Source organism: Penaeus vannamei, chromosome 13 (assembly GCF_042767895.1).
Source record: "Penaeus vannamei isolate JL-2024 chromosome 13, ASM4276789v1, whole genome shotgun sequence".
NCBI classification, from domain to species: domain Eukaryota; kingdom Metazoa; phylum Arthropoda; class Malacostraca; order Decapoda; family Penaeidae; genus Penaeus; species Penaeus vannamei.
This window is the reverse complement of record NC_091561.1, coordinates 14,404,541-14,414,540: the sequence shown is the minus strand read 5'-3', so window position 1 is coordinate 14,414,540 and position 10,000 is coordinate 14,404,541. Positions and strand designations below refer to the sequence as shown.

Genomic DNA, 10,000 nt, shown 5'->3' with positions numbered 1-10,000 from the left:
GTCCTTAATTTTGTCTTATTTACTTTTCAATTTCTATTAACAGGCAAATGACATACGAACTCAACATCCGCTAAAGGAAATACACTCGGATAATTTTAATCAGGAGTTTTTCACTAGCTTAGAGAATTAGACCCAGCCGAAGACAAAGCATGTAACTATGTAAGTATGTATGTGTAGGTCATATTTAGTTTATGTTGGTTTCCTCACATTATATCTGATAGACTCCACAGTCTTGTCGGACCAAACACCTCTTTTGCAACAAGGAATGCAACATGGATCTTTACTGCAAAGCGACATTCGGGCCTCGGAGAAGTGCGTGATATTGCCAAGGGGAATTTGATCCGACAAAGGCATCAAAATTTTGGTTACATTTGAGGGCTTATGATGAGCTCTGGTGCTTAATGGAATCTACACTAATGTGACACTTATGATTCATGGCTGAGAGACAGACAGTGGGTACATAGGGTTGGGCTATACAGTAACATGGTAATGCTATCCATACAAGCATCTTAGGACCAGATTTTCAGATTGGAAACAAATGTCAAAATGTCTTGTACATAAAATATCTATAATAATGCTTTGCATATTTACTTGTGAGGTAGTCGTATGGCAACAGAATGATAAAAAATTTAGTCTGAACCAAAAATTGTTTAACAATTCTTGTATATTGAATTTCCATCCATGTCATTATTTCATATTACAAAAGACTCGTAGTATCAGATACATGAATGTATGATATTTACACTGAAGGACGAGAGGCCAGTCCGGCCAGGGACCGCCTTGCCAGCGGGCGGGGCCGATCGCGGACCGCCCATCGAGAGCTCGGGCGTGAGAGTAAGAAGTGCTGACGCTGCCGCAGCCGCCGCAGCTGCCGCCCGCCGCGAGACGGTCCCTGGGGCGCCTCGAAGGGCTGCGTCGCCACTCACCTGAGCCTGGCGATTCCCGGGTGTTCTCCTGCTCCTCTTGCGGCAACCTCGTCACCTCTGCGAAAGAGAGCGGAAGGCGTCAGCGGGGAAGGGATTCATCACAGAAAACGTACCCATGCCGTCGCGTAAATCAATTGTCGCGAGGAATTTTATGAAACAGGCTCACTTATTTACTGCGGCTTTTCCCTGGTTTAAGAAGGTACAAGAGTGCTCGCCGTGGCAATATATACATGAGATATGATGCAAATTTAAAGATTCTAGTCATCTGAGCTCGGAATATATCCCTAATGAACCCCTAGTATTTACGCGTAACAGACAATCATCTACGATACACAGTGTTGTATTCTCCACAGTTCTTAATATGCATTTTTCTTCGGTCTAGTATTCTGCGATTATCATACGTCATCCCTTATCAGATATGCTGCTACCGCATGCTTGACAGGCGCTTTAACACGCAAAGAAACCCGGCATGCACGCATACATACATTATGTGAACTTCCCTCATTCCCATGAAAACTTTTAGCACGAAAAAACTCTAAATCTCTTGACTGATACTTCTAAAAATATAGTCTATTTATTTAAGATCCAAAGACCATTATGTCTAAGATGAACATTGTATGGCATGATCTATTTTTCTGTATGTCTCGTCTTTATCTTTAATATGAGTACAACACGTGTGCATCGGTTATTGACTGTCTGAAGAACATAACGAGTGCCAGCTCACCTTTCCCTTGGCTCTCTCCTGATGGTCCTGGAGTTGATTCCCCACTCTGTTGCGGGAGAAGAAAGACGTTAGTTATTGGAACAAGTCTGTTTGGATAGGTTTTCATTCTGAGATGTTTCTTTAATCTACAGTGTTTGCTTTTAATCTATGCATTTATAGCGACTTCTGCACGTCTCCTCCGCCTCGCCGCCGCAGCATCTGACGGCGCCGAGGCCCCGAGAGGAGACATCCATCATCGCTTATAAGACGCCCTCGGAAGTCACGCCGATAAATCCCCAAGCACAGCTTTCGCTCGAAGTGCCTCGGCCGCCCGCCTCCCTTTTCGACTCGCCTCGTCTCCCTGCAGGACGTCGGCGAGGGCGTCGTCGCGACTTCCTTCGGCCGCATTCCCGCCGTCTCACCTGGCGATTACGACGCGAACCATCGCGTGCGATCCTATCTATGAGAATTTTAAACCGATCCGTTCCGACAGTGTGTCTCCATGGCAACGCGTGTGATCAATATGGCTGCAGGGACGCATGTTGTAATCAATACTAGAGCTACTTGCTCACGAGGCGCTGTGTCGTGGCCACGTTTGATTGCCCGAGAAAGTGCTTCAGACAAACATAACGAAGCTTGCTCCTTACACGGATCAATATGCGGTTTTGCGCCAATTCCGACTTCGACTCGGGTTGAGCGCCGGAGCAGCCGGGACGCGAGGCTAAATTCGCCCTTTTTTACGGCGACATTAAGGGGACGGCGTCGATGCCGCCAAAGCGCTCGCTCTGGCAGGGGAACTTCCTACGGTTAACAGTCGCTTATCTGCCTGAGACGACGGCGGAGAGGAGACGCGAAGATGCCGCGCGCCGATACGGCCTTTCCTCTGATTTCTCCTGTTTTCCTTTCTCTTCCCCCAGTTTTTCAAATCTCCTATTTTCCCTTTCTTTTTTCTCATCCGTGTCTGTGCCGTTAATCACGACCCCGTTATTGACTCTGGTGTCGATGCGGCGCTGGCAAAGGCAGCGATCCTTGACGGACCTTAATGTCTTTGTGTTGATCCCGACGCCACTGATGCGCTGCTTTCGGCGCCAGCGAGCGAACGCAAGGGAAGGGGGAGGGGAGGGGTTGATGGGGGGGAGGCAGATTGAAATTGAAACTGTTTCGCTATAGATAAGTTTACATAGAATACTACTACGATGATTAAGAGCAATAATATCGTCTTAGCCTTTTTAGAACGCTCTCTCCTCTCTTTTCAAGGAGAGGTGAAGGGATAGGAGGAAAGAGAGGAAGGGAGGGGAGAGGAGGGGAGGGGAGAGAAGAGGATAAGAGAGGAAGGGGAAGGAATGGAGAGAGAGAGAGAGAGAGAGAGAGAGAGAGAGAGAGAGAGAGAGAGAGAGAGAGAGAGAGAGAGAGAGAGAGAGAGAGAGAGAGAGAGAGAGAGGAGAGAGAGAGAGAAAAAGAGAGAGAGAGAGAGACGGCGAGACAGAGAGAGAGAAGGGGAAACATTCCTTCATACCCTCCCTTCCTCCATTTCTCCCGCCCCCGCCCTCCCTCCTCCCACGGGACCAATAATGGGCGGCGGTAATATGTCTGAGGCTTCCAGGGACCAACAGAACGGCGATAAATCGGCGCGATCAAAACCGGCGCGGCCTTTCACACGGCGCCCGGGTAAAGGGTTCGCGCAGACGTCGGGGCGGAGGAAACTTTTGCGAATGGAGGGAATGTGACAACGTAGAATGGGTAATGGATAAGTGAAAAATGGATAAATGGATAAATAGATAGTGGATAAACGGGACGAAAATTCCTACGCGCACGGTGCTAAAAAAAGGTTATTTTTTCTCTCTGCTCATCTGCCTATTTATACATTTACTTGGAGAAATATAAACAGATATTCGATCATTATAAACAGATATTCGATCATTATAATCGGGTAATCACTTTCTCCATGGATAATAAAGATAATCAAATATCTATCTGCCTGTCTATCTACCCAAGCGCGCGTCAGTCGTCCCAGAAATGCGGAAATGAATCGAAACCAAATCCTCGTTGCATTGCCGTACATACGTCGCCCCCACGGAGTCCCATAAGAACGGCACCCCCCCCCCTGCCTCTCCCTAGGCCCTAATCCTTCCCCAGGGACCCGAGGGGCTTCCTATCCTCTTCTCTCTTCTCTCTCTTCTCTCTCTCCCCTCTCCCCCCCCCCTCCCCCTTCCCGCGACGCCCCTCAACTCCCGGCCTTCGGGTCGGCGGAGCGACACGTGCTTCGGCAGGTGAGTTCGCGCCGGATTTGGAGTCGCCGGAGTGAAGGGGGGCAGGGCGAGGCGGTGGGATTCGATCTTGAGTTGGACAAATAGAGGAAATGTTTGATTATATCAGACACACACGCATGGATACATACGCGCGGGCACTCTCTCTCTCTCTCTCTCTCTCTCTCTCTCTCTCTCTCTCTCTCTCTCTCTCTCTCTCTCTCTCTCTCTCTCTCTCTCTCTCTCTCTCACGCATGATGATGATACCAATACCAATACAATTGATAGTGATGATAATAACAATAATAGTAATAATATCAACAATAATGATAATGATAACAATGTTTATAATAACAATAATGATAATAAATCGTTATTATCATTATCATTCTAATCATTATCCTTATTATCATCATCATCCTTATAAAAATCGTATCAAAATAAAGATTGATAGTTTTAACGAAAACAACAACAGTGACAACGAACTAAGCTCCCAAGCATCGTGCGGATTAAGTTATAATTACAAAAATATCTCTTGTCACAAGCGGTCACCAGAAGGAGGCTCAGTAGCAGACAATCCCCTGGGCGTCCCACTGCTGTGCCCAGTGCCCTTTCAGCCTAAACAGTCGAGGGGAGGGGGAGGGGGGGGGGCAGGGCGAAAATCAAGGGAGATTGGAAAATACAACGTGCATAATGCTGCCATTACGTTACATAAATATGATAGCAACACCTAACTGGAACCTATTTATCCGAGGGATTAAAATCAACTTTATAGTAGGGATTAAAATCAGCGAGAATAGTATCAATAAAACAACGGAAGGAAAACGAGAATAGTGGCAAAGCGAAAACGAAAAAGGTATCCTCCTTTCGCCTCCCCACCCCCCACCCCACCTCCCTCCGGTGGGCCAGGGCATGGGGTACCGCAATGAGGCGCCCAAAGGCAGATCAATAAGACCCTCGTCGAGATTTGGGCGTGCCTCCTCCTCCTCCTCCGGTCACTCGCTCGCCCTCCCACTCCGCGAGGAACCATAGCCTCCGGTCTTTATTTCCTTGGGCTCCTTGTCTCGTCGCGAATTCTCCTACAGCGCCTTCTTCGGCGTTCTTCGGAGGAGAGGAGTAAGATGTGGAATGCGAAGTGGACAGCTATATCCACTGCGCCAATCAGATGTGAGGTCTTAATAAAGTTTGTGTGTATCTGCGCCTGGCGATAGATAAACTAGGCCAATGCCGTTTATGTTGGTTAAAACTCGGTCCAAGAGGCTAATCCCAAAAGAGCATTCCTACAGCGCTACAAAATGCTGGGGGATTATTGCAAGTTCTCTATCAGCACACTTATCAGTTGTCTTGCCTTTATTCGGATTTCTTTGCAAGATCTTTCTCTCCTTTTTAGATTTACCGCACTCTCTATCCTCTCCGATTGCCCCCTCCCCCTTTTCTGATACTACTATAATATATCGTATTACCGTTATACAGCGATATACCATACTAGAGCAATACTACAGCACATCCCCTTTGCTAGACACTCCCTACCCTTGCCACTCCCCCCTCCCCTACGCTACAACCCTACCCAGTAGCACTAAAGTAGCCCCCCCCCCCCCCGCCCAGCCAGGGAAGGTAGCGCAGCGTCCGGCCAAACAGTGATCAATAAGACAGGGCGTTGCAAGGACTCCCTCGCTGTTGGTGGGTATACCCCCCCCCCTTCCATCCTCGTACTAGGTGCTTCGTGGGCATGGCTTTGTTGCGGGACAGAGGCCACCTCCGTCTCAGGATTTCAGTGATCTTCACGACAACTACATACATACACACACATGCATTAATACATAAATATATGTATGAATAAATAAATGCACAAACAAATATATACAATATATATACAATATATATATATATATATATATATATATATATATATATATATATATATATATATATATATATATATGTATACTTACACACACACATATATAAATTTGTATCTATAGCTATCTATACATATTCTACACACACACACACACACACACACATACACACACACACACACACACACACACAGACACACACATACGCACGCACGCACCCGCATAGTCACACACGTCCGCAAACGCACGTAGAGACACCAAACACGAACTCACGCATCAAAGGCGCCGCCGCCGCTCTTATTCGCAGTCCTCGCGTTCAGCTGGACTTTGAGGGAGGAAATCGAGCATTGCTGACGCTCAGAGTCGCGTGAGGCTACGTAAGGGACCAAGACCTCTTTCTTAAGGTCTTGATTCCCTCGACATGTGGCTCGTTAGGCGTCGTGAGTCGTCTGCTACGTGGGCTTTTTCCTGGCACGAGTTTCAACAAATAACGTTTACATGTCCCAGATTCTAAATTATAAGTGAACGTTCTCCGCCGCCCCTTACGGAAGCCACATAGTGTAATCACTCGAACCTCCCCTCCGTAAGCTTTGGCCAAGGTAGAACGCACCATAACCAGTGCAACACTGTAATCCTCACCACACAATCGAACACAGTGCCATCGTCCACGCCCCCGGCTTCTCATTCTAGACAACCAAGAAGCAACTGGACATCTTAGAGTTACATCGAGTACCCTCATGTCGTGGCCTTGCCTCCAGCCCCGTCCAAAGTGTTTAAAACTTGAGTCCAAGTCTACCACGTGATACTTGCGACCTCTACGACCCCCGTGGATGTTTGCTGTCTTTCTAAATAACTTTCTCTGTTGCGCTGTTTTTATTTGTCTTCCTATGTTTGTTTTTCTCCCACTCTCTCTCTCTCTCTCTCTCCTAGTCTGCTTATGTAATATGTATCGACCTATTTAGCCATTTATAATGTTGTTTAACTCTAAATGATCATCAGACATTTGTACATTCATTGTTCACATTCATTTGTCACCAATAAGAGACTCAGTACAACGCAGGAAACGGTATTCAAGCAATTCGCAGTCTGGGAAAAACTAAGAAAAGGATAACGGTATATGCGGAGGTTGATAACAGCGCCTAATAAAGCAGCGGTTACACATGTGTTGCGGTCACCCGAGGGAATCGAGCGTGTGACCATCAGAGAAAATTTAATGGCACTCGTGATGTTCTTGCTAACGGGCTGCGGAACTCAGGAAGAAGTAAATGATGACTGGGCAGTAAAACTTCCATAATTTTTTTTTTTGCTTTGAATCAAGCAATGCATCGGTCTGCAATAGCATTATTTTGTATGAAGAGAGTGGTCAAAGAGTACACCTGGGCGCCTTTAACGCATTCCATTAGCAGAGAGTCAGAATGGTGATTCAGCAAAACACACATATTTAAAGAATCGTAGAGTTATGTCTGACAAGGATGTATATATAAATATATGCATGAAAGATACTCTCTTCTATCAAATTTTTCATTACTCTCGAATGTGTTGTGCCAGCTCCTCATTACTGTACATGTGTGAGACAATGACCTTGCTAAGTTACCTGGCCATAACCGTGTGCAGTTAGCAACGGTAACAGTAAGTGTCCCGAGGAAGCAATTCGATGTCCATAGTTAATGCCGCTGCGTGTTCTACCGCGGTGTCCAATCAATAATGGCTACAGAAGAATATAAAAATTCAGCCAATAAGGATCGTCGTGGGCGTGGCTCGAGTTCCTCATCTGCCAATCAATATCTCGCTTGCTCGAAACCCACGATACGATTGGCCAATGAATGACATCGAGGAAGAGCCAGGCATGCCATGGGATGGGCATGTCGTAGCGATTCGTCCTCGCCTTCACGCTGCTCCAAGGCGGGACTCGAGGGCGCGAGGAAGGGCGCGGGGAAGCGAGGCGGGCGACCTCGCTCAGGAACGACCTTGATTAGCATTTTAGCGCTGATAACGGGCGAGGAAGTCGTGTTGTGAGGGGGGCGGGGGGGGGGGGTCGTCGCGCTGGAACTATCGAGAGATGCGAAGGTTCGAGAAGGATGAAAGGTTGCGAGGGAAATTCTAGGAAAAAAAATGGTTGTTTTGGATTCGCTTCGAACAAGAATAATGAAAATGTTGAGACAGAGGGAATTCGCTCAGTTGAATCTTGTCGCAGCGTATACTGAAAAAAAAATATTAACGGCATAATTTATCAAAGTTTAAAGCATTCGAACGTTTCTCTCTCTCTCTCTCTCTCTCTCTCTCTCTCTCTCTCTCTCTCTCTCTCTCTCTCTCTCTCTCTCTCTCTCTCTCTCTCTCTCTCTCTCCCTGTCCTTCTCGTTTTTACATCAAAGAAAATTAACACTTTTGAATTTGAATCGACAGATACAAAAATACAATTAGTCGCAGAGATTCTGTTTTGTAAAAGAAAAAAAAAACATAAATCGCCAGTGCAATGACGGGTTAGCATTCCATTGCGGCATGAATAAGTAGGTAATCCCGACTGGATTTATGCGGGCTACGGAGTAAATAATTCCCTTTGTTACTGGCGTTGAACTCGGTGCCGGGATCTCGCCCTTATTCGATATCCAATATATGAAGGGGAAACTACGATATATCACGAGAACGAGTGCCATCATACAGAAGGAGAAAGTTTCCTGCTGTTAGTGCGGAGGAAAGCAGGTGAAGCTGATAGACTGATAGAGAAAAAAAAACATTGATTATGACGACTGTTTATTTTTTTAAAGAAGTATCAAAATTCCCAAGAATATTAACCTATTTCACTCCCAACTCCTCCAAAATGGGGCGAGTTTGTCTATTATTTGCTCTCATGCTAAACCGGGACCCAATAACTCGACGTCAAGTTGAAAAATGGAAACAAAGTAGTAAGCAGGGGTTCTACCTCCCTATGAAAGGCCGTTGGAGGAAAAATCAATAGACAAAACATTATCATCCCGACCACTGCACCATTCCTATCGACCACACTCATAGAAAACGGGAAATCAAAAAACAGGGGGAACTCGACCATTTTCTTGGTTATCTTGCACAGTACTGTTGTTGCTGGTATGGATTCATACGGTATCTTTTCTTTACGACCACGTATTGCATATTGAAAAATAACAAATATGCATTTCAGTTCATTTTCTTTTACACACGACTCACCGTAAAAAATATGACAAGATAAAAAAAAATCTTTTAAATTCATATATTTCAGTAGAGCAAGTTAAAAGTAGAAAAACAGAGGTCTAAATGTAGAAAACATAATAAAAACAAAGAGAATTAAGAGTGAAAACCTCTAAGACTCATAATCAACGCGATAGGACAAGAAAGATGATGAGAGTTCAAGGCAGGTATTGATCGTATATAAATTCCGATACCATTCTCCTTCCGACCCCCCCCCCCAATCCCCCGTCCCAACCCTCCCGATCCCCCCCCCCGCCCCCTCCACAATCACCCCCCTTCTTTCTTCCATCTTTCAACCCCTTTTCGCATTTCCTCTTTCTCTCTTTCGTCGCCTATCTATACCAACCACCCCACCCCTCCCCTCCCCTTTCCCTCCTCCTACTCCGCCCCCACCCATCCCCCCTCCTCCTCAGCGCCCGCCCTTCCTTTGGGGACGAGTGCAGCGAAGGAGGGAGGGGGGAGGGAGGGAAAGTGGAGGGGGGGGAAGAGGAGGCGCGCTCACGGGAAGAGGGAAGGGGCGAGGAGGGGGCAAGGGAGGCCAAGAGAAAGGGAAGGGGGAGGACAGGGGAAGGGGAAGGGGGGAAGTCTGGGAAAAGGCAAGGGGAGGACAGGGGAAAGGGGGGCAGGGGAAGGGGAAGAGGGTGAGGCCAGGGGAAAGGCGAGGAGGGGAGGACAGGGGAAGGGGTTTAAGTATGGAAGAGTCGCAGTTTTTTTTTACCCGTCTCCCAAATCTGATTATCTTTGGCAAGGTTTGTTGACATTAGCAGAGACTTGTAGAGGGAGGAAGGGGAAGAACGGAAGGGGAGAAAATGCAGGAGGAAAAGAGATGAAAATGTTAAAAAAAGAGGTGATAAAGATGGGAATTAACAACGAATAAAGCGAAAGAGTTGAAATCGGATATGCGGAACCAGGAAGAGGGCGGACGAAGAGTGTGGAGTCGAAGACGAGTGTTATGAAAACGTAAACGTAGCGTCGCAAGGCTGTTATAGCGTAACGCGTGTATTTCGGTTCCGTCGGCTTCGATCGCCGAGATCACAAGGAAGCGCTTCTGCCTCTCCTTCCTGC

General features: G+C 46.8%; 1 protein-coding gene across 5 annotated transcripts in view; it reads right to left on the bottom strand.

Annotated features, from left to right (window-relative positions):
• The window catches only part of LOC113808627 (protein tramtrack, alpha isoform), a 130,322-nt gene that overhangs the window by 69,109 nt on the left and 51,213 nt on the right, over positions 1-10,000 (bottom strand). For all 5 annotated transcript variants that reach the window (XM_027360090.2, XM_070129008.1, XM_070129007.1 and 2 more), the window contains exons 4-5: positions 1,651-1,696; positions 927-983 (exon numbers count right to left, since the gene is read on the bottom strand). In XM_027360090.2, the coding sequence (XP_027215891.1) occupies positions 927-983; positions 1,651-1,696 (103 nt within the window). The remainder of the gene's footprint in view (positions 1-926; positions 984-1,650; positions 1,697-10,000) is intronic.